The sequence below is a fragment of the Podarcis bocagei genome (genome assembly GCF_964188305.1).
Source record: "Podarcis bocagei genome assembly, chromosome: 12".
Taxonomy (NCBI): Eukaryota; Metazoa; Chordata; class Lepidosauria; order Squamata; family Lacertidae; genus Podarcis; species Podarcis bocagei.
Genome location: NC_138137.1, coordinates 36,817,271 through 36,842,269, shown reverse-complemented (window position 1 = coordinate 36,842,269; position 24,999 = coordinate 36,817,271). Strand labels below are relative to the sequence as shown.

At 43.0% G+C, this 24,999-nt stretch overlaps 1 protein-coding gene across 1 annotated transcript in view; it reads left to right on the top strand.

The window, feature by feature from the left end:
• The window catches only part of CUBN (cubilin), a gene marked incomplete at its 5' end in the record, with an annotated part of 135,617 nt that overhangs the window by 74,537 nt on the left and 36,081 nt on the right, over nt 1–24,999 (top strand). Inside the window, 16 exons of the mRNA XM_081163387.1 lie at nt 3,920–4,094; nt 5,221–5,402; nt 8,499–8,655; nt 9,265–9,381; nt 10,006–10,119; nt 10,895–11,023; nt 11,900–12,032; nt 14,454–14,659; nt 16,037–16,218; nt 16,684–16,876; nt 17,806–18,003; nt 18,819–18,965; nt 20,613–20,803; nt 21,467–21,650; nt 22,783–22,957; nt 24,752–24,930. Of these exons, the coding sequence (XP_081019513.1) occupies nt 3,920–4,094; nt 5,221–5,402; nt 8,499–8,655; nt 9,265–9,381; nt 10,006–10,119; nt 10,895–11,023; nt 11,900–12,032; nt 14,454–14,659; nt 16,037–16,218; nt 16,684–16,876; nt 17,806–18,003; nt 18,819–18,965; nt 20,613–20,803; nt 21,467–21,650; nt 22,783–22,957; nt 24,752–24,930 (2,662 nt within the window). The remainder of the gene's footprint in view (nt 1–3,919; nt 4,095–5,220; nt 5,403–8,498; nt 8,656–9,264; nt 9,382–10,005; nt 10,120–10,894; nt 11,024–11,899; nt 12,033–14,453; nt 14,660–16,036; nt 16,219–16,683; nt 16,877–17,805; nt 18,004–18,818; nt 18,966–20,612; nt 20,804–21,466; nt 21,651–22,782; nt 22,958–24,751; nt 24,931–24,999) is intronic.

The window sequence follows — 24,999 nt, the reverse complement described above, 5'->3', positions numbered from 1 at the left end:
GGCATGGGATGGGATTGAAGTGTTGTAACTGGGCAGGGAGTCATTAGAAACCAGCGTGTTATCTGTTGGAACTTGGCTACTGATTCAGGCTCTGGAATGGTGTCGTTAGCATAACAAGTTTTCTTAACATGGCTATGTACAGCTTCATGGCAGGGCACTTAAAGCAGACGCACAGCAAGTTTTCTCTTAGTCCAAGGGAAGGAAGAAGTCTGGAGGCTTAGTTCTCTTTCTCAGGGCAGTGTATGTTAGATTCACTGTGCTGAAACAGAACACAATTGACAACTCTTCCTTGTGTGTGTGAAATGACATGTCTCCTGAGCATGTAAGATACTCATAGGATCCCTGCTAGAAATTTGAGGGAGGCCCAGAACACTAAGCTTCAGCATGCCACGATCTTTGGCTTTATACACATCACAGATTTAAAGTGCATGACTTTCCCCCAAAGAATGCTGGGAACTGTAGTTTGTCCAGGTCGCTGGAATTACAGCTTTGTGAGGGGTGGACCACAACTCCCAGGATTCTTTGGGGGAAGTCATGTGATTTAAATACATGGTACGTATGCAGCTTCCCATCTTGATTTTCCTCTGATTTGTCATTACTAGTAGTAGAAGCAGCTTAAAAGAGGTACAGACACATACTGTACCCTTCAAGTGTCCCTATTTTCACAGGACATTCCTGGAATTACAGAAGCCACCCCAACTTCTGTTTTGATCCTGGAATGTCTCATTTCCCCCCTCCAGCCCTTCTGCCACTGAGCTCGGGTTGGAAGATGAGCCAGGGCTTGCGTATGCATTGGAACCCTTGTGAAGTAGGAACCTCACGAGCAGGGGAAGCAGTTCCCCACTGAAGTGGAGGTGGCAGATACATGCAACACTCTTGCCGGCCCCTCTCTGCTTTCACCCAAGCCACCACCACCACTGTCATGGTAGCCTAAGGTGTGACACAGGTGGAGGAAGGGAGCAAGCAGCTGCCAGATAGACTCAAGCAGCAACACACATCTTTTGGTGCCGTGCTTCCATGCAAGCCAGCTGACTTGTGTGTTAGTGTGACACACCTCCCGATTTTCAGCTGAGGAATGTTGGAGGGTATGCAGCCATTTGATGATCTGTACACACAAAGGATTCAAGTGTCCAGGCTCGCTTTCTCCAGAACCTTCTAAGGTGATCAAGAAAGCTCAGCATCATAACAAGCCCTTCCTTCACCCATTGTATAACGCTGCCCACCATGCCCTGATTGGCTGTGATAATAGTACAGAACATGGGAGGTGCCTTATATAATAGGTTTTATAGAAATATGGAAATTCCATACTGGGACAGGGGTGGGGCTGAGACGAGCATGTTGGCTCTGCCCCCACACCCCCATTGCCATCTCCAGACTGAAGGCCAACTATTTAATAAAGATCTCCTTTTAACAGCAGTTCCATTCATTTCTGTAATATCCACACCATGTTTCAAGAACCGATAGGACAGAGGAGTGATTATAAGTTCGAATCACATGCCCTTTCTCTAGTCGAGAAGCCAAAATGCTGCTACTCTTTCAAATGAAAGCATATATTCTGACCTTTGAGCCACTAAACTAAAGTAAGATATGCTCAATTATCTGTATACATTTTGTGGGGTGTGTGGAATATCATGGTTCAGTGACGGCTTATTATTTTACATTTTTCATTATTCAAACCAATGGAATTGGAGGGGCTGCCCTGTTCTTTCCACTGAGTATTTTCCTTGGGAAAACACGGGACTGTTATTTTCTATAATTCGTATAGGAAAGGCATGGCAGGGTGGAGCACATCTCCTTGTGACAGTTACATTCAAATGGAATGAATCAAAAGGAATATTGTTGATATATATATCTAGGACTTATGGGACTGATTCACTTTGCAAAACATCTGTTCGTGAACCTTGGCTTAGGAGTTGGAAAGAAAATCCCTTTGGGGGTTTAAATATGCAGCTGACTAAATGTACAATGGAGAGGTGTTTGCAGCAGTTCTCAAATTATTACCACAATATCATTCCTCAGGGGTATTAAGGTTTATTAAATAATGAAAATGAGAATGCTGAGTTGGGTTTAGCCTGATTTTCTGTGTGAGTATAATCCTAAGTAATAGACAGTTATCATCATCATAATCTCTTTGTACTGTATTTATGTACACAAACACCCATAACTATAGCAGTTAGGGCAGGAGTACTCAACATAGTGCCTTCCAGATATGGTGGGACTGCAACTCCCATCAGCCTCAGCTGGCATGGCTACTGATCAAGGACAATGGGAGATGAAGTTCAGTAGTATCTGGAGGGTACCACTTTGGCTACTCCTATGCTAGAGGATAGTTTGATTAACAATGGGCAGACGCACACCATAAACTTAAAGCACATGCAAAGTGCATTTAAAGCGCACAACTTCCCTTAAATGATCCTGGGAACAAAAGCTTCTCCCCTTGCAGAACTACAGTTCCCAGCACCCTTAATACACTATACTTCCCAATTTTCTATTGGGAAAGTCATATGCTTTAAATGTGTGTTGAACGTGCTTTAAGTTGTGTGGTGATGCTCTCTTGGAGCATTTGCCTGAACTCACAAAGGTTAAAAGTGTATGGAGAACACCGGGGCACACATGAAAACACCACAAAGGTTGAACACAAAGATCCAATGGGGACTTCTATATGGTCCCACCGAACACACTTAGAAGCTTCCCCAATATCTGGGAACCTTTCTTTCCCAATGCATGTAGAACATTGTCATTATCACTTTGGATCAGGGCCACACTTTTAGCCCACTCCCAATGTTGTAGCTCCTTCCTCAGACCACCACATGTTGCCCATGACTATCTGAAGAGCAGCCCCAAAGCGGGAGATTCTGATGATGGGTAGGGGCTTGACACAATTAGGAAGCCCATCAAGGATGGGGCTATAAGTGTAAAAAAAATCCAGGCAACTCCTAGAACCAGAGCCCCAAAATATTAAGTTCAAATATTGCAGTTGGAATGATTTATTTCTTATTTGCACTTGTCCAGGATCTCATAACATGAGATCTCTAGGCGACATACAACAATTAGCTTTTTATGAAAGTAACATAGAATAGTGCAAAAACAGACACGACATAAAGATCCCAAATAAAATGAGACAATAAAAGCCATGTAGCTCATATTAAAAAAGCTGAAAAGAGCTGAAACCTGGCCAGCTACCACTAAAACATGGACCAGCAGTAATAAAGCAGGCATAAATAGGGATGTCAAGTTATATTACAAAATGTTAAAAGTTGTTAAAAGGCCTTGGAGAGCTTAAAAATCTTTGCTTAGCTCGGAAAATATGTTAATCTGAGACCTTTAGCAGGTGATGCATTATACATTAATCCACGGCATTTAACTGTTCCTACCGAAATGTTACAGAAATATTAAAGCAGCTAACCTGGCAAGTTTCTTCATAACTGACCTGCCATGTAGGGCAAACCAGCATCACCCCAAAGCCTAGAGGATGAGTGTACCCTGATACACACTTTTCTTGGCCCTTGCCTTTCCACATCTTTGTGGGGAAATCTTCTAAAGCCTATTCAAGGGCATCAAAAGTGGGACTGGAGGTGGGAGACTGTCAGGGCACGTCTCTATGTTGAATTGAATGTGACTTACTCTCAGGTAAGTCAGCACAGGATTGAGGTTTGGCTATATCTCTGGATCGGCATCACATCACATGTAGGAGATCACAGGAGCTCTGCACAAATGATGGATCCCAGGGAGGCTGGAATAGGCAGCGGAATGTCATGCAGCCTCATTCAGCTCCGTACATTTATTTTGACTTCCAATTTTTATTATTCATATGAAATGTTAAATCTACTTTCTTTATGGGACGCTAGTTGCTTTTGATAGTTGTTGCTTCCTCCTTAAAAAGCAAGTCTTGCTTTTGCTGTTTCTATTCTCTTTCTAGATCTATGGTGGGCCTGATTTCTCTTCTCCCAGGTTGGCCCAGCTGTGTGCCCCCAGATTGCTACAAAATCCTCTACATGTTTCTAGCACTGGAAATGCAGTTTCAGTCCGATTCAAGGCAGACAGATATGTGAATGGAAGGGGCTTCAATGCCACTTGGCAAGAGATACCTGGAGGTGAGAATGAATGTGTGTGTGTGTGTGTGTGTGTGTGTGTGTGTGTGTGTGTTTAAACTACAGTTCCCAGATTTCTTTAGGCAGGGAGTCATGTGCTTTAACTTTGTTTATTTATTTTATTTGTTTTCAACACTTCCTTAAAATGTACTTTTAATGTTAGGCCTGTGAGCAGCTGAAGAGGCAGTGCGGAAGACAACACCCCAGAGTTATGTTGAACTCCAAATTCTCCTAGCACACTACAACAATACTTTGTACAAGTGTGGCGCCATGGAGCTAGCTCATTCTTCCTGTGCTTATACTGCTGAAACGCAGTATATACTGCTGAAACGCAACACTCACCAGCCCTGCTTCACGTCTTGGCTGAAACGTGCCCACAGATTATGATAATGTCTCCTCTTTTTGTGGAGAGACATTGGAGAGAGGACTATGTGTTAAAAAAACCACCTTTGGTTTTTGTGTGGCCTTCCATACAAAAGGCAGGCGCAGAAGTGACTCACTGGGTGGAGCAGAGGTGCTGCCCCAGCTTCCTGGCAGGTGGATCACTGTTGTTTACCAGGGGAAAGAAGGGGTGAGGCCAATCCAGAGCTCCTGCCAGGGTTTTGCAGTAGAGGGTGCTGTCCGGTTGGCCATGAAGAAGTAAGAGTCAACTGCCTTTCTCACTGGCTTCTGTACAAGGAAGCAGGAGGGAGCGCCAACTCGCTGTTCACCTCAGGCAGCCGAATGCCCCAGGCCAGCAATGGGAGGGACACCTAGTTGTCCAGGCAGTGGAGAGACACTTCCCTGTCTAAGTGCCTGTGCTGTGTCCTGAAGCTGCTGCACATCGCGTAACCCAGAGAAACTGAGGCCATGCAGAATCCCACTCCTACCCTCTTGCCAGCCAGCCAGCACAATGGGCAAACTTTCATTGCCTTCGATGCCCACCAAAGTGCCCATTAGTGGAGTCCCGTTAATGAAGCTAGGACTGTTGTTTCAATTTCAGCCTAATAAACAGGATTGCATTTATTTCTGGAGTTAATGGCTTTGCCAGTACATTGCACTATGTACAACATGTAGCACAGATAGTCATTTGAACTCTCTGTAGAATATGCAGGTTTCTCAAATGGGCATCCATTACCTTCACTTCTAGGTTGCGGAGGAGTTTTCCAAGCTCCAAGCGGTGAAATCCATTCTCCCAACTATCCTCAGCCTTACAGCAATAGCAGTGACTGCTCTTGGGTCATTCAAGTCGATGGGGGCCACCGTGTTCTGCTGAACTTCACAGACTTTGAAATAGAATCTCATCGTTCATGTAACTATGACTATGTTGCAGTGAGTACTGAGAGATGATTATTTTTTAAGGAAGAAGAAAAACACTTTCCCATGTCTCAGTGAAACTTGTCCTCCCCCCACCAGCTGCTATTTGCCTAGGAGCGAAGCTGCTGTTAGTGCAAATAATAGTTTGGGGAGAAATTTTAAAGAGAAATGTCATCATTGTGCTGTGCTAATTCCTCTGATACTTATTCACATGGGTGGTGCCCAGGATGTCAGTGGAGCCACTTGTATGAGTAGTTTACCCAGATGATCTTGCAGGAGTAGCACTTTCTATCTTGGTACTAATGTACAAAAACAGCCATGTCAGTCATGTGCATGATGGAAAGACAGTATTGTATCATATCATGGTCCTGCTCCTTCACTTCACTTGATGAGCAAAATCAAAGTTGCTGTTTTTTTAAGGGTCATTTCGGAAGCTACTGTACATGTTGGCAGACTTCTTGAAAAAAATTATAATGTTTTAGGTTCTAACAACCACAAAAAGTACCGAGCAAACTGAGATTTGCTCTGTGGTCTGCAATACCAGTAAGCTATGAGTCATTCTCTTCCAACAACTGGAACCGATTAGTTTTGAGTTGTGTTTCAACTTAGCAATATAAGCTAAGAGAACATAGAGTGCAGGCTAATCTGGAAAGCTATAAGCAATATTTCAAGTCATCAGGAATTTAAAATATAAGCAAATAAGAAGGTGGCTTATATTCCTGTGTTATAGGAAGAGATGTTCCAAGTAGGTTTCCACCCTGTTTCATTTACAGTAATAATATGATTTGCTTTCTGGATTCATGTGAGGCAACCCCTTCCCTTTTGATCCTCATCTCTTGCTCAGGGTAGCTAGCCTGTTGCCCTCCAGATGTTGTTGAACCCCAACTCTCATCAGCCTCACAACCAATGACCAGCTGCCATTCTCTCAGAAGAACAAGAGATGGTACACAAAACACCACCACCACCCCAGGCTGGAAAGAGAGGAGACCCCACCCAAAAACTAAGCAATAGTAGCTATCCTTTCTTTCCAGTCTCTCCACCCTGCATGTGTGTACATGCACACACACACACACACACACACACACACACACAGAGAGAGATACCTTTTCTGACTTAATAATGTACCCATGTTTCTGATTACTCAAGGATGCTTATGCAAAATGCATATGGGTGGAGTATTTGTGGTAAATTACACTGTTTGTTGTTTCCAGGAAAGCACAGTTATAAAAATCACCAAACTGAATGTACCAATTTCTGTACATTTCACTCATGTGCTTTGTAGCCAGCCAATCTGAAGCGGCAACTTTGGTCAGGCTTTCCAGCATTTGGAGATGATTAGGGCATGAGCTCAAGAACAAGAGGCACTTTTCGGGGAAGCGAGGAAATCTGGTCGCTGTAGAAAAGTGCATTATGCCCAACTTCCAGATTCCCTCATTCTTCTGCCTCTATCCCTGCAAAAAAATAATAATAATGAAGAGACAAGAGAATGAGCATTGCAAAATTATGACATTTTGACAGTCACAGTTTGCTGATAGCAAAGGGGCCTGACTCACCCCATTGTGACTTTTACCCACCAGCTCCACACATGACGAGATTTGCAATTTATCATGCCTCTTGAAGAAACTCAGTTTTCAGTGGCGTTCCAGGATGTGGCAAAATCTGACACACCACATAAAACTCATTCTGAAGAAAAAAAAGGTTTATTCCACGAAATAAGATGTAATTCTCCACTGACTTTCCCTGTTTAGTGAGAATTGCCAGAGGAGTAACTCAGCTCAGCTGGGATCACACTGCTGCTTACTGTGTACTCACTGCAATTCCACTGCTCGGTTTTTAATCTGTGTTTGCACATCATTCTACAAAATGCATATGCATCTTGCAGTTTGTTATAAAACACTACTGTTTGGGGCATTGTTTTTTCAAACCAGCTTCACACCAATTGGAATCCTTAAGCTTCCTCTCCCTCCCCCCCCTTTTATTTTTATTTATTTGTTTGGTTTTTCAGATTAAAATGTTACAATCCCATATCGAACATAAATAATAAAAACAAGATTCCAAGGAATCTCCTGGACCTCCATGCTCCCCTTTGTGGGTCCTATTATTAATCATTTCCTCCTGCATCTTTTACATCTCCATCATATCCAAAACACTATTAAACTACAAGTGATATTCCAATCCCACTAATGATTTTAACTGTTTACAGTGGTCTTTAAGTTCATTTATAAATTTTCCCTAGAATCCTTAAGCTATTCCTAATTGATCTCTTGACAAGGTGTGAAAACCTTTGCATAGGGCAAAGCCTTCCATGCTCTGTCAATGCCCACTGGTGTGTACACAAAAAGAAACTAATCTGAAGCCATGCTAAAAATGCTAAATAGCAACAAATAGCAACACATATCAGCTACAACCCCTGGTAAAGCATCAATTTCAGCAATAATTCTGGTGGCTTCCAGACTGCCACTATTTTGGCGTGGGATTCAATCACATCCTGACAAATTCAGGATGCACATTGAAGGCTGATTTGGAGTGCCTATGAAACAAACCCTCTTCCCCAAGAGACATTTTGCAATAAGGAAAATTAAGTGTAGGATAACACTTGCTTGTCCTGCCAACCTAGCAGTTTGAAAGCACGTCAAAGTGCAAGTAGATAAATAGGTACCGCTCTGGCGGGAAGGTAAACGGCATTTCCGTGTGCTGCTCTGGTTCGCCAGAAGCAGCTTAGTCATGCTGGCCACATGACCCGGAAGCTGTACACAGGCTCCCTCGGCCAATAAAGCGAGATGAGCGCCATAACCCCAGAGTCGTTCGCAACTGGACCTAATGGTCAGGGGTCCCTTTACCTTTTTAACACTTGCTTGATACTACATTGTATAATCTCCCCACCAACAAATCAAGTCTGTCTCAGGTTCCTACACATGAATAACTTCAAATATCACATCTGAAACCTGATATTAATACAGTACATGTACTATTTGGATGTAACTGGCTATCTTTATTTGCTGCCCAGACTATGGTTACAATATTCTCATAGTGTGTATTTTCGCCTTGCTAGATAAGCAATGCTGCTCTGAGGTTCTTAACCTTAATCATATATACTGCTCTGCTCTATAGGTGTTTGATGGTTCCAGTGCTGAAGCTCCACTTCTTCGCAAAGTTTGTGGGCAGCAGCGACCTTCTCCTATCCTGTCCACCCAAAATACCATATTTGTACGGTTTCGCTCTGACAGCACTGTCCATCTCAGAGGCTTTAGGGCTCAATTCACTGAAGGCAAGTTTCTCACTGTCGTGAATATATTTTAATTCTTGTCCTAACTAGGGTTACTTCCAGACTGGGTGTTTATTGTGTTACCAGTTCTCATCATGCATGCAGGCAACACGATACAATTGCTATCTAAATGCCAGCCTGTGTCTCCCTTTCTTAACCTTTCAAGGAAAAACCTAGTAAGTTAAAAGAAAAGAAAAAACATTGTTGCCAACAACCCAGTTGCAATATCCGGGCTCCCCTCAAAGCTTTCTTTAGCTCAGCAATCTAATTCAGAGGAAAGCAACCTTTTGTCAAACTATTAAGAGTGAGAAACAGTTGCTGATGTACCTAGAAATCTAAGTCAGTAGATTGCAAACTATCTTCTGCCAACCACTGATGGACCAACCGTCTGACTCAATAAAAAGCAGCTTCATATTGTTATTTTAAAAACCCAGAAGTGGATATTTGACCATTATGGGAAGTGATTTGGGGAGATTCCAGAAAGCAGCCTCACCACATATTGTCAGCATCTGTGCATGCAAGATTTTTAAGGAAGGCCTAAATTCATTGTGGTTCCAGGCCCAGTTTTATACACAGCTTAACTAATGTTCATTTGTATCTTTTATTCCAAAGAATGTGGAAGTGTCTTGGAAGTTGATTCAGTTGGTGCAGCCATTTCCTCTCCTCTGTACCCGGCCAAGTACCCAAACAATCAGAATTGCAGTTGGATTATCCTAGCTCAGGAACCATGTAAGTTAACAACAGACACACAGGCTGAATGACTAACATCCTCCCCTCATCTGTGATAACAATGCAAAATTCCTTCTTTTCTTCTTTGCAGGAAGTCCTGCATCCTGGTAGATGGGCATGACCAAGGGACACTTAAATCTTTTTCCTAGTGGGAATTAATGCGAAAAATCTTAGGATCTGGGGCAAAATGAGATAACGTACAATTTCGCCATTCTGTCCCTAAGTGCCCCAACTATAAGGTTTCAAGGTTGTGCTGAACGCTATAAAGCTCAAATTACAAAAGGGCAAATGCAAGTCTTGAGCCCACAGCTCTTTGAAACTAGCATTCGTTTGCAGATAGAATTGTGAATATACGTGCAGACCAGGAAAGGAGAAGGGAGATCGCTGTGCATTAGAACAGTGGGAAGGAGGAGTGCATGAGCCCGAGGCTCCTTGTTCATGCAATGTCTGAACCATCTCAATATGATTAAGTGGTTCTATCCTGGTGAGAGAGAGAAATCAAGTTAAATAAATAAATAAATAAATAAATAAATAAATAAATAGCCAGCCTTCAGTGTGAACATTTACTCAGTTCCTCCTTTTGTGAAATGCAAAACTTTCCCTTACATATCTTTCTCCCAACAGTCAATCATGTCACACTGTCATTTACTGACTTTGAAACTGAAGACAGACGGCATAATTGCACCACTGATTACGTAGAAATTCAGGAAGGGGATAATTATGATGCACCTCTGCAGGGTATGTTAGCATTTACTTATTTTGTTGCATTATTATTATTATTATTATTATTATTATTATTATTATTATTATTATTATTATTATTTTGCATCATCATTAATGTTCTTGTTTTAGCAAATTCACTTGTTTGCAGACAAAATTGTGACCTTTAAAGTTGGGAATGGATGGAAGGATAGGTGACATTTAATACCAGGTGTGGGGTGGATTTGTGCAGTGCCCCCCTCTTCTGCATGGGACGCGGGTGGCTCTGTGGTTTAACTTGCCAATCAGAAGGTTGGTGGTTCGAATCCCCGCGACAGGGTGAGCTCCTGTTGCTCAGTCCTTGCTCCTGCCAACCTAGCAGCTCAAAAGCACAAAGTGCAAGTAGATAAATAGGTACCACTCCGGCGGGAAGGTAAACGGCGTTTCCGTGCGCTACTCTGGTTCGCCAGAAGCGGCTTAGTCATGCAACACCAGAGTCGGTAATGACTGGGCCAAATGGTCAGGGGTCCCTTTACCTTTACCTGGCACTGGCACTGAATTTAACCCCCCCCCAAAAAAGTGAGGACTTCCAATGTCATAAATATAACAGGTAGTAAGGCCCTTGGCCACCTGTATCTTCATTTTGGAAGCTATCCCAGAAGCTCCATTGAACAGCAATATAGTAAACTTTTTTAAACAGCAAAAATAAAGAAATGAGGACTGATTACAGGCCCATGATTAATGGATGAAACAGAACCCCTTGCTCCCAAAAGGTCTACCAAACATTTAATGTATCTTATATTGGTCTTTTCAGGGCGCTACTGTGGCACCACCATTCCACATCCTGTCACTTCTTTCGGCAGTGCTTTGTCTGTCAATTTCATCTCCAATGATGCAAATACTGCCAAAGGTTTCCATGCCATTGTTGCTGCATCAACATCTGGTAAGCCTGTCTCTGAATACTCCTAGATGGGGTAACAATTTAAAGCTTTGCGCCACATTCCTTGGCATTGGGAATATGAGGCAGTCGCTTTGAGCAATAATCTCGTAAAGAAGGAAAGAGCAAGGCTGGAGCTAGGAAAGGAAGCTGGTTGGAAGAACCAGTAAAGCCAGTCAGTGAAAGCCCAGTAGGAATGAGGGTCTGTGACTAGTTGCCCAGTCAATAAGCAAGTGGACATTGGGTCTTGTACAACCATGTTCTTCAACCCTAGATCCCCAGATGTTATTGGACTACAGCTTCTACCATCTCTACCCAACTTAGCCAATGGGTGATTGGAGCCGTAGTCCACCAACACCTGGGAATCCAAGGCTGAAGAAGATGATGGAGTGATTATTGGCTGATAACCAAGGGTCAGCACAGAACAGCTTTAGGCGAGTGAACTATGGGTGCTTGGTATCACCTGTTGTCAGGGACTGGCAGGGCTCTGAAGAGTGTGTGGCAGTGGCAGGGGACCAGGAGAGGGTAAACCAGTGATTTATGGAGTTTGATGCCACCTGCTAGGCAGGAATCTGCAGTGTAACATGTATTCTAGCCTGCACCTTTCATTTAATGCAAAAGTGCCATATGAGGACCATGGAAAACTTTCAGCCCCACAATGTGCAAGAGCAGAGAAACTGATCCACTAGAGAAGCTTCTTATAACTAGGATTTCCTGTTCTGAGTCATAAATCCGAGATGGAGATATTTGCTTTTTTCAAGAAGCTACACAAAAGGGAATTCCCACGTTTTCGTAGCTATCAAAAGCTCTAATCTGCTTGCGGTATCTTCCTCCTTTTCCATTGGTCTCCTTGCAGCTCATTTCTCCCTCTCTCCTTTGCAGCCTGCGGAGGGACCTTCCATATGGAGAGAGGAGCCTTCAATAGCCCCAACTTCCCTGAGCCTTACCCGCCAAATATTGAATGTGTCTGGAACATTCTGGTCTCCCCTGGCAACCGGCTCCAGCTGTCTTTCACGTAAATTGAATTTCCAAAGGGTTATTGTTCAGCCTTTTAATGGAGCTCCAGGAAGGAAATGCTGTGTTTAGTAGGAAATGTAATTACCAGCATGTAAAAGTGTAGCGGTGCCCACAACAACTTGGAAAAAGAACACGGTAGTGGCCATAAAGGGCCTGCCGTCTGTTTCTTCCGCCGTGCATTATCTAGAGCATATCATGGTAGATGTTGAAACAATTGCATTCTATGCTGTAAATGCCACTCCTCTGGTATAGCATAAACAAGGAGAGATTATTAGATATCCTCCTTCTTTTGCCTCTGTGGGGTCTCTTGCAAAACAAATACACACATATATATCCCAGACTAATCAAGCAGCTATTATAGTACATGTCTATGATTGACCAAACTGAACTGGTATTTCATTCCCAAATACTTTCCCCCTAGTCCAGAGTCTCTTGCACAGTTGTAAGAAATGAATGTACAATGCAGAATGAAGCAGGTGCAGTTCATCCTTATCTCCTTGAGGAAATCATGAAATCCTATGTGCACACTCCTTCTAGGCAAAAAACCAAGTACATCCATGTCAGTGCACTAAGCAATTAAATCTAATGGCATGCACAAACAAATGTGCCAATAAGGCCAGCACCCATAGCATTCTGTCACACACACACACACACACACACACACACACACACACACACACACGTGTGGGTGTGGGTGTCAGCAGTTCCTTCCCAGTTCTTCATAACCGAAAGGAAAATCACGAAATAGTGGGAGGTCTTTGAACCATCGTTAAGATGTCAGTTATTATCTGCTGTGTCTGTTATCAGTTTTGTCTCTTTTTATTTGGGAAAAGCTATTTATTTTTTGAATATTGGTCTTGCAAAATTACTTCTCTAGCATGTTCCAAGGAATAGCTCTAAATGAGTTTGAAGTGTGTCCAGATGGGCTTTTGGTTCCATTTCATAGTGCCCTGAAGAGACATGGGCCCACTTAAACTGGAAGGAAATCTGAGTAGTGATATTTTGTGCATGTTAACCATAGAAAACTCTGGTTTTGATTTTCTATTCATGGCTGACCTTCGAAAAACAGAATATAATTTTGATACAGGAAAAATACAGTTTACCTAGCATGCGGGGTTCAGATTAGTTCCTGATGTACACATGTGACAAAGCCAATTTGTTCAAGAATGAATAAGTCAGCCAAGTTGTTGCTGGTGAAACTTTGAGATGCAGAGGATCCAATTTTTAATCCCCCCTCCCTTGCTCACAAGAATACTTAGCCAATGTGTCTTAAGGAAATAGGGTCTATAGGTATGTGCAGAATCCTATATAATCGCTATATAATCCCTGCTCAGAACCATCAACTATTCTCTACAAACCCTTGGATGAGAAAGAACAACGTCTGTATAAGGGCAAATGTATGATTTAAGACAAAATTGCGGATCAGCATCTTTCATTTAGCAATTAAGCCAGAACCCATCTCATGTGCTTTCAAAGTCATGCATTTTGCAAGGAATGCATACACACCCATGAACAAAAACTAAAACTAAAAATACATCCAGAACCTTTAAAATGGCAAAGAGCTCTTCCTTTGGGTTTCATGCAGTTTAAAAGCAAAATAAACACTGAACCTCCCCCCCCAAAAAATAACACCCCCAAATGATGCATTTCCTTAAAATTGAAATAATTCTGAACAATGCATTTCTATAGATTAGAATTATAGAATCATAGAATTGGATGGGACTTCGAGAGCCATCTAGTTCAACCCCTTGCAAGGCAGGAAACCTGCCCACAGCCATCCCAGGTTGGGCTCGAATCACCAACCTGCTGGTTAACGTCCAGATGCCCTGACCCATTACGCCACATGATCCACAAGCCAACGTGTTAATTGACTTACAAATGCCAGTGTGTCAAGCAAGCTGGTTCATCTCAGTTGAAGAGCATGTCCTTCCAGATGTGTAGAGTGGTAAACTGATGCCTTGAACCCTGCATTATAGCACATAGGGTGAACAGGATACCATGGGTGGTATTCAGCTAATTCAGAGTAGACCCAGTGGAACTGACAACCATGACTAAGTTAGGTTTATTAATTTCAGTGGGTCTACACTTAGTAAAACTAAGTTGGATACCACCCACGGAAAGGATAGGATATAGAAGTAGACAGTATAACAGGATAGCCGCAATTTGTAAAAATGTGATGAGGCTCACTGATAACTTTTCCCATATGCATTACTCTGCAAATGGACTGGATCCTATTATATACAGAATATTTTGGAGTCCTTAAATATCATTAGCATTTTACTGACCCTTGTAAGAGGAAAACCATGGAATCACTGAGAGATAATTGCTTGATGCAGTACATTCATTTTCCTTTGTATTTTATATTTTATCCCATGTGCTGTTATGTCAATTAACGTGCCCACATTGCTGTTGAAAACAGAGATTTTCAGATGGAAGCAAGTGATGACTGCAACAAGGACTACCTAGAAATTAGAGAAGGCAATTCCAGTGGCCAGCTGGTGGGACGATTCTGTGGCGACTCTGTGATGGAGAATTATACGTCTATCACTGGGCACGGCCTGTGGGTTATATTTGTCTCAGATGCCTCAGGTGATGGAAGGGGCTTCCAGGCCACATTTGCTCACAGTAAGTAAATACTGAACTCAAACAGAAGCAATTACTTTACAGATCATTTGCAAGCAAGGAAAGAAAGAAAGATATGTGTAGACATACACCTTGATAATATTACTGTGTTTTAACTTCTGGAGAGTTCCCGCCAACAATATGTAGCATCATGTAACTTCCTTAACTTTGTGATAGCTTAGTTCACACACAGACACACCTGTTGTGGGTGGGATATAAGTTGTTGCTGTTGTTTAGTCATTTAGTCGTGTCCGACTTTTCGTGACACCATGGACCAGAGCATGCCAGGCCCTCCTGTCTTCCACTGCCTCCCGCAGTTTAGTCAAACTCATGCTGGTAGCTTCGAGAACACTGTCCAGCCATCTCATCCTCTGTCATCCCCTTCTCCTTGTGCCCTCCATCTTTCCCAACATCAGGGTCTTTTCCAACATCATATATAAGTAATGAAGATAAATAAATCCCCTGAGCACTTGTAAATTCAAAAATCCATAAAATGTGAAGAGGCAATGTAAAAGTTACATCAAATAAGAGCATGTGATTTGCCATTGGGTACATTCTTAATCAGAGACCCTTGGTGTCTGTGGTAGAGGTGGCAGGTATGCCCTGGCAACGTGGAAGGGGGAAAATACCGTACAAAATTCAGAAAGTAAAAAATGGTGGATTACTAGTACACTGACTCAACTCCAAAAACAAGACTACACCTGCTGAAATTCCCCTTTCCATACAGCTATTAAATGTGCAGGAGCCATGTCCTCTTTTGTATCAGGACACCCTGATACAGCTCAGGGTCCCTCTTCACTCCAGTAGGAGTGGACAGCGTAGTAGGACTTCACCACTCACCTGACCTCCCTCTGGCTGAGTCACTGCTGCATACTTGGAAGGAGAGCAGTGGCAAGGTTGGCACAGTGCAAACATGCTGGCAGGATTGCCCTTCTGCACTGTGCCAACCTCACCATTACCTGCCGTCACCCCCTTCTCCATCCTGCCGTTCAGCAGTAGCTCTCCTAGAGGGAGGTCAGGTGAGCTGTGCAGCCCCAACACATTGTCTATGATGGTACCCACATGCTTAGATTTCGTTTAAGTTAAAATAACAAAGCCTTGCAAGGGGAAATGAAACTTAAGGGGAAATTGGAGGCAGTATTTGCAGGAGGCAGTGGAAGACAGGAGTGCCTGGCGTGCTGTGGTCCATGGGGTCACGAAGAGTCGGACATGACTAAATGACTAAAAAACAACAACAATTCGGGGGTGGAGAGGGTCTCGAAGAAAATCTCCCCTCTTTTACCTACATAGCAAAATCATTCAACAGAACATTAATAATAATAATAATAATAATAATAATAATAATAATAATAATAATAATAGCCACCTCTCATTTTTCAGTGTTTGGAAATACTGTGGTGGGAAGCAGTGGACAAATTGCATCTCCACTGTGGCCTAGAAATTACCCTCACTACTCCAACTATCAGTGGACAATAACTGGCAACACAACACAAGTGGTCCATGGTCAGATCACACAGATGGATATTGAAGATACGTATAACTGCTACTTTGACAAGCTGAAGGTGGGCTTGAACTTGCAAACTTTTTTATTTTGGTAAACTCTGTTACAAATAAGTCACAAAGCAAAAGGAGCTGTCAGATGATTATATCTCAACTTAAAATGAGCTGAGGCATGAAACAGTCTTTTGGCCACACATGCAACCACTTCGATCCTCCCACCATAAGAGCATAAGAAGACCCCTGCTGGATCAGGCCAAAGGCCTATCTAGTCCAGTTCTTACAGTGGCCATCCAGATGCCCTGGGGAAGACCCACAAGGAGGACCTTTCTGGCAGAAGCAAACAGGAAGTCTTTGCCGCCACAAAAAGTGGGGAGTATTTGGGGGGAATTCTGAAAAGTGCCCTTCTTTTTCCTTAAGGGGGTGAGGAGAACTGTCAGAAATTTGCTCAGAAAAGTGCATCCTGAGAAATGTTGGCTGCATCTAAAAAATCCCAACAGTGTTACTAATCTTTATTCTCACTGTTGCAGGTATATGATGGGCCCAACACGCACTTTCGTCTCATAGGAACGTACTGTGGTGTAGCCCCATTTTCTTTCACCTCCTCTGGAAGCTCTGTTACTCTCCAGTTCACCTCTGATTTTTCTGTAAATGGAAAGGGCTTCCTTTTGGACTGGAATGTGGTGGAAGCACCTACAGCTGTGGGACATGCCATTCCTATAGGTTGGTCTCCTGTCCATGTGGCTAACCTTTTCGTTCAGCGACTGAGAGAAAGGCAGATAATGAAAGTGTATGTTTGCCAGTCTGCGTGATGGAATGCTATCATCCAGTGGTAGTCAACCTTTTTTCAGGCATGCTTTTAAGCCAAGTGAAACATTTGAGAGCATACCTTTCTAGTGTGCGTGCCAGTACACATGCCAGCTTAGTGTTGCCTTGGCTTTTCTATACAGAATCAAGGAGCAGGTGATAGCACAGGACAGGACAGAGAGGCAGGAGGACAGGCTTGACTCTGCAACACAATTAAGCTCATAGACCTCTTCTCTTATCCTAGGAAATCACAACCCCACCAACTTTTCCACCTGCGGCATTTGTCTTGAAGATTAGCGACCTATTGTATAGCAAACCTTTTGTTCAATACGAGGTGGTTTCAGCAGTAAGAGGGATTGCATTAATTGTCAGGTAGATGCGACAGCTCAGTTACATTATATTTGCAACAAGATTCACTGCCTTAGATTCCTTTAAAAGCGGATTAGACAAATTCATGGAGGATAAAAGGCTACACTGAACCTCAGTGCCAGAATGCAAGGCCAGTTGTTGGGGAGCAACAGAGGCCCATTCCCTGCCCAAATATTAAAATAATCAGGGGAGGCCCTGCTTTTGTATCAAGAAGACATTAGGTGAGCCCAATGCATGCATGCGCATGTTGTACACACATGTACACATACTCTAGCAGGGATAGGGCACCAGTGGACCCCAATTCCCTTCAGTCCCAGCCAACATGGCCAACGATCAGGGAGGATGGGAGCTGTAATCTAGCAATCTAGAGGGCTACAGTACATAGAAACAAACATGGAAGAGAAACAAATAGTGTTGTCACTAAACACAATGAAAAAATAATTTATTTTTACCCATGATTCTCTCTTTCATGGCAGGAGCCTGTGGAGGTTTCTCAAGAACCAGTGAAACGCCTTCATTTCTGTTTTCACCGGACTGGCCTTCAAACTACAGAAATTTTGCCGATTGTATATGGGTTATCAGAGCGCCAGACTCAACAGTGGAGATCAACATCCTATCCTTGGATATTGAGTCTCATCGCTCATGCAACTACGATAAACTTGTCCTGAGAGATGGTGAGAAACATTGGCACCTTTCCATAGCTGTGGACCGCAAATGGAAATCCTGGTTTATGCAATTTGCAATTCTCATGCTTGCCAAATTCCCATGTCTACATGTCTTCCCCTATTGTGTTAGACTCATGGTGAACTGGGGCTCATCCCTCTAATAAGTGCCTCTCGCAGATTTCTGCCATCAGATAGGGCTATCCAATGGAGCAGAGCTGCAGCAATAGCCTCCTAGTGGCAGTGGCAGTTCTGCTTACTAGGAGGAGCGTGAGCAGAAGGCAAGGCCCAGGGCCTTATGGGTGCAGCGCCAGGAGTGTTAGATTGGCTCTGCTGGTGCACTCACATAGCCTCAACCTCAGCACCATTTCACACTCACCCTTCCTTCTTCCATTAAGTAGCCGTGGTGACGCTGCCAGGAGGCTATTGTTGCAGCTCCATACCACTGCATTTTAAAATGCCACACAGAAGTATTTCCAAAGGCCACCATGCACCTGCCACAAAGTCTGAACAGAGACAAACCATGAGCCTAGGTTCTGACACAACACTAAGCCAAACCATGGCTTAGCTCTGATTAGCACTGCAGCAGGAAAGCATGACGAGGAAAATGTTGCCCATGGTTTTTATTGTGAGTACCCACACACTCATGGACTCCCACTGCCATGGTTTGGCTTAGTGTTGCATGCAAACCAGTCCATCTTCTGGCTACCAATGAAATGGTGAACGGAGAACTTCCAGCTCTAACATTGCCTCTCCAAATAAAACATGGCTGTTTCTTTCACAAGTAATGGAAGTATGGAAACACAATTTTCCATTTCTTTTCATAGGAGACAACAGCCTTGCACCAGTCCTGGCCACTCTATGTGGTCGTGAAGTTCCTGGACCAATAAGATCCACTGGGGATGCTTTGTACATTCGCTTCACTTCAGATGCAAGTATTACCGGTGCTGGGTTTAATGCTTCTTACCACAAAAGTAAGTCATCATTTAAAACTGTTCTTTGAGTGCCTTTGCAGATTTAAAGCGGGGGGGGGGGGGGGCTGGAAGGAAGTGATTATAGAATCTCTTTAATTTTTATACTGTTGCCTGTCCTGTTCTGCAATAATCCTCTGCACACACACATAATTGTTGTGAATCCCACGGGTGCATGTTTTTTGAGATGTAATCTTAAATTCACCCAATTTTCAAATGTAACTTCAAAACCACTGCACAATTATTGTTGCTGATATCTGCCTGGATATCTGCCTGGAAATGCAAACTAAGAAAACATTTCTCTATTATGGTAAGATTTGCAGGCTGCCTTTGTACTGCTGTGGGGTTTTTGTTTTGTTTTGGTTTTGGTTTTTTTTTTAAGGAAAATGAATTGCATACCACAAAACAGTGCAACTGTTTTTACGTGGTTAAAAAAAATTGTAAGACCCTACAAATGCAAAGAAAGAAAGAAAGAAAGAAAGAAAGAAAGAAAGAAAGAGAGGGAAGGAACCCAGATGTATATGATAACAGGATTAGACTGCTGCAAGTTGATTATTTTTTAATGTACCTCTGTGTCCTGGAGAAACAGAATAATCAAATTACAGAATCTTAAAATGATACAAGAGGAGATGTCTAGTCCTTCATACATTTCCAAACATTTACTGTTGCTTCAGAAGAATTTGTTGCTTCCCCTGTCAAGGAAATAGCACCACAGTTATTGTAGGTTTGGCATTTCAGCAGCAAACTGGAGTGGGAGAGATAGGTTTGGTTGCAAGTAGCCAGTGAATCATGAAACAAACCTTTGCTGAAGCACCAAGTGCCACATGTTACACATCATATCTGGCACTGGAGAGAATTAGTTCTTAATTTTTTGTATTGCAAGATATATTAGTGACAAATTTGATTGCGGAAAAGGCACAACAGCAGCAATCCTATACATGCTACCTGGAAGTAAGAGCCTCATTGGCCACAATGGGACTTAACTTCAAGTAAGCATGAAGCAACAGGAAAAGGTGCCAAATTCAAAAAGTGATGAACCACAGCCAGAAAGGAGGAATTTGGAGCACATTTCTAAAGTGCTCTGAATTCTTCCTTTACAGCTGTAGCCCCAGGGTGAATTCAAGCCACAACTGCAAATGATGATTTTATTTTTTTTTGCAACCGCAAATTGAGTTAAGGTCAGAGCTGCAAAGGAAGCATTGGGAGTTCACCAAGAGTGCTCATCCCAATTCTACCAATGAAAACCACAGGTTCAATGTAGATTCACTTGACATTGTATGACATCAGGTGACTGACAGGTTAGCAGCCACACTCACCTGTCAAGGTGGCCCATGGAGAAAGGTGCTATTCGGGATCTGTCCTGCCAGCTGGATCCTGTTCCCTGCCTCTGTAATTAAAGCGACTGGCATAATCTGTAGATCTAGTAGGAGATCTCCTACAAATGAATTAATTGAGCCTGAAAACATGTATGTTACAAGTTTGGCCCTGGCTCAAAATATGCACTGCTTTGGGGGGGGGTGATTCTATAAGAGCTAGAAGCACCAAACTGATAAATCTGAGATTTTAGAGATTTGGACAGGATAGGAATGATATATATATATAAAAATTAAACAGTCCTTTCCTTAACGGAGTCTTATTCCTTTAACTTAGGTTGCGGTGGTTATTTGTACACAGACAGTGGTGTGATCACTTCACCCAACTATCCGCAAACTTATCCTCCTAACCTTAATTGTTCTTGGCATGTTATGGTTACTGTTGGCTTCATCATTGGCATCCATTCTGAGGAGCTGTTCCAGGTGATAAATGAAGATGCTGCCTGCAGTCATGGAGATTATGTTGAGGTGAGGACAAGAGGAAAGCAATATTGAAATAGCTCAGCCAGTTACTCTTTTGTTTCTGCGCACCAGTTTACAGTGTGGTGGTTCTATCCAATAAAGTCATCCCGTTAGAGCAAAGGCCTTCTTCTTCCTTCCCCACATGAACACCTCCAATCTGTTCCAGGTTTTCCTCAACCCCAGAACAGATTAGGGTGCACATAGAAACGGTAGGAAGAGGAAACTCTGTTACACAGGCAGAAGTTCATGTAGTAAAGGGATGAATTTACTGGATAAAATCATAGGTTATTGTCTTTAAAGCCTAAACTGGCTTGGGTCCAGAATACCTCAGGGACCAGTAACCAGCTTGCTTACTTCTTACTGGGTCCTTGATAGCCCTGAGGTCCCATCATAAAACAGTAGCGTTTCCCTTTTTCATTTTCTGGGTTGAGATACAGAACCTATAGTGGATTTATTGACTTTCTGACATGTTAAAAGGCCTTAGGCCTGAAGCAGCTGAGTTAAAATCCCAATTCTTCCCTGAATTAATTGAGTAGCCTTTGGCACGTAGTTGTGTATCTGTCCATTTCAATTCCACATCTTCAAAATGGGAAGTAATAGCTTGTTCTCATAGATTTGTTGTGAAAACGAAATAAATCATCTTGCACATTTAATGTTGTTGTTTTTTAGCTTAGGAATGGACCAGATCTTTCTGCCCCACCGTTAGGACCTAGCAGCAGGAATGGACGCTTTTGTGGTAGCAATTCCCTTTCTACAATGTACACCACAGACAACCAGCTATTTGTCCACTTCCTTTCTGATAGCAATAATGGAGGGCAAGGTTTCAAACTGAAGTACGAGGCAAAGGGTCTTGGTGAGTATTGGCACTAAATACAAACAGGGGCTACCGAAACATTCATGATACTCTAAATCAGTGGTTCTCAAATGATGTCAGGATCCATGATTGACAGGAACATTAAATGGTTAAGAAGTGCCCAACTGGCTCAGACCATACCTCCATCTGGACCACCATCCTTCTTACCATAATGACCAACCAGATGCCTCAGGAAAGCCTACAAGCAAGGCAGGAAACCAATGGCTCTCTGGTAGTCTGTGACATAGTGCCTCCAAACTTGTAGAGCCCATTTAGTTGATAGCTGTTGATATACTCCTAAAATTCAGCATGGCTTCAGTGCTGGGGTCCTTGCTTGAGTGGAGGAGCACCAGCTTGGTCAAAATACATCCCTGGACCTCATTTGCACATTACCTTTTCTAATACTCCTGGTGAAGGACCACACTGGCATATTTCTCAGTTGGTGTTTTACGGATGCCTGTAGGGAAACAGCTACAAAGTCTCTATGGTATATGAGGAGAAGCTTGCCTCCTTTGCATATTACCCAGTTTAAGGGGCATCATGGGCTGACTGGAAAGCAGGGCCATGCCGCTGGTCTTGCCCCTAAGCATTGGGCATGTCACTGGCCCCACCCTCTGGACGTCAGTGTGTTGGTGTAGATATCTGCAGGGAGGAAGCTAGGCATGAACATCTGCATGGATGTGAACTTCCATGCAGCTGAGACTCCCAACCATGCAGGTGTCACAACTGCATAGAAACCTATGCACAAACAGCTGCTCTCAGGCAGGTCTTCCTCTCTGCATATATTATTGCATGTGCATCCAGGGGACAGGGACAGTGGAATGGCCCCATGCCGTGATCATTGCATGAAGTCCCCTCCATGAGGATAACTCATGAAGAGAGCATCTGTGTGTTAATTTTGAAAGGAAGGGCAGAACTGGTAAAACCAAAGCTATAAACGATTCCATGTCAGAACTTCCACATGCACATAGAAAAACCACAACAGAAGAAAGTATTGTGTATTGTCCTTGTGATATCAGAAAATTAAGGTGGGTCTCATAGATGATCCATTTTAGTGTGTTTATAATAGAAGACATTATTATACACATTCCTTATAGTATTCAACCAGCTCCTCCTCATCTTCTGTTTCCAGCTTGTGGAGGGAACTTCTATATCAGCCAGTCCAACCCCTCGGGATTTGTCTCTTCACCTGGCCATCCTGGCAATTACCCACCACATGCTGAATGTGTGTGGACAATCATTGCTCCCTATGGGGCTGCAGTGGAGCTGGAGTTTGAAGATCACTTTGATATCCAGTCTTCACCCAAGTAGGAGCACGTTGTTGTGTTACCTTTCTTTAAATGTTCTGAAGCTATCATGGAGGGTTTGGGGTTAATGTAATGAGGTTCTTGCTTTTATTTCTCTTTTAAATCTAAAGACAGGAGTGACTGGCATGGTGGGGTGGTGTAGCAGAGCTCTCCTGGCACCAACACTGCTGCCACTTATTGGGATGGTGCAGGGACAGGGCAGGGCAGTGGGGGAGGGGCTGTGCAGGTGCACCAGTGGATCCATTCCATCACCTCTGCTGGGGCACCACTTCCCACCTGTGCACCATCCCAGTAAGCTATGGAAGCGCTGATCTCAGGACATTGGCTCTATGGCACCGCAGTAGCTGCTATTGTCTAGCAGATGTATGGTTGTAACATAATCAGTCTTGATTACGCTACGGTATAGCAAAATGGTACTGCTGGCTTCGGGGGGGAGGCCTTTTTGCAGCTGCAGGCTAACAGGGACCCTCCTCCAGAACATTCAGTCTGTTTCTCTGCTTGTCAAATGTCTCCCCATTAAAAATGGTGGGATATTCCAGTGATCCATGATGGGGAAGAGCTCTCATCCCAATCAGCACTTTCTTCTGTCTCAAAATTGAATCATTTCTATTGGAGAAGGGAGAAGCCTGGGTGAGCTGGGTGAGGCCATAGGGTTACTGGGAGGAGCCGGGGTGTCTGACAGCCAGGGTGGGATCTCCTGAAACCTGCTACAAAGGTAGAAAGCCATGTAGGGAGGCAACTAGCAACCTAAGGAAGGAGCAAGCGCTAGCTTTGCTTTAGCTGAGCATTATACTCTTCTTTAAGGGCTATATCAGAGCTTGAGAGCGTGTGATGCTCCAGATATTTCTGAGCTGCAGCTCCCATCATCCTGGACCACTGGCCATACTGGCTGGGACAGATAGGAGATGGGAGTCCGACAACAGGTTCCCCACCACTAACCTACATTCATTGTATCAGTGGAAGCGCAACTGTGTCAGTTGTTTCACAGGCATGTTTTAATTGCTATAAATTCGGTGTCTTTTGAAGGATATGGCATTTTTACCCCCATTTAGAATGTACTGTTAACTTTAAAATAAATGTGAAGAACCTTCTGGAGGAGAGGTTTCTAAGAATCTTTATATTCTCAGTTTTGTTTGCCTTGTATATTTCATTAAGGGAAAAAAATTTGGGCAGAAATTTTCTTCTTCGTCTTACATTTCCCTACAGTCACTTCATGCACCAAGTTCATCCTTCCTTCCTTCCTTCCTTTCTCCATCTGCTGATACTCAGGGACAATTATATGCCCTAAAAGCGTTCCCACTGAATTTATATGAGAAAAAAATCATCCTTATGATATGGTCGATTTCATAACCATATGTGTCTGAAGATAGTCCCAATTACTCTTCCTACAGTGGTTTTTAATTAAAAGACTTCAAAAATGCTTGATTGAGCTAATTGCATTCATGATTGGCACTTAATGAATCAGAACTAAGCATTCTAAATTCAGTTTTTTAACACAGTCCTCAAAAGCCATTTTTTAAATCATGCTTCAGACAGGAGGATAAAGTACTGCAGAGCAAACTCTCCATAATGCTGTGACCTATTTAGATATTTCCTGCTCTATAATTGATTTATATCTCAGGTGACCCTAGGTATTATTGATTGTTAGGGTGTCTGTCTCTGTTTTTCCTGCCCTGCTCAGAATTGAGCTACCATGTCATTCACTGAAGGATGTTAGTTCCATGTTTCAGATACTTCCTGAAATGTTGCAAAGCAATTTTCACCAGTTTAAATGTATCTGTTGCCTTCTCTCAGCTGCACATTAAGTTACCTTGAATTGCGAGATGGTGCCGACGCCAATTCACCAGTAATTGCCAAGCTTTGTGGGAATTCTTTACCAGGCATTCAAAGGTCATCTGGTTCTACCTTATATATGAGATTTCGTTCAGACAGTATAGACCCACACGCTGGATTCAATGTCAAGTATTCAAGAGGTAAAATGAAAAAAATAATAATACCCAGCATTCTTACTGATCCAAAATCTTTAAATGAAAGACTGGAAT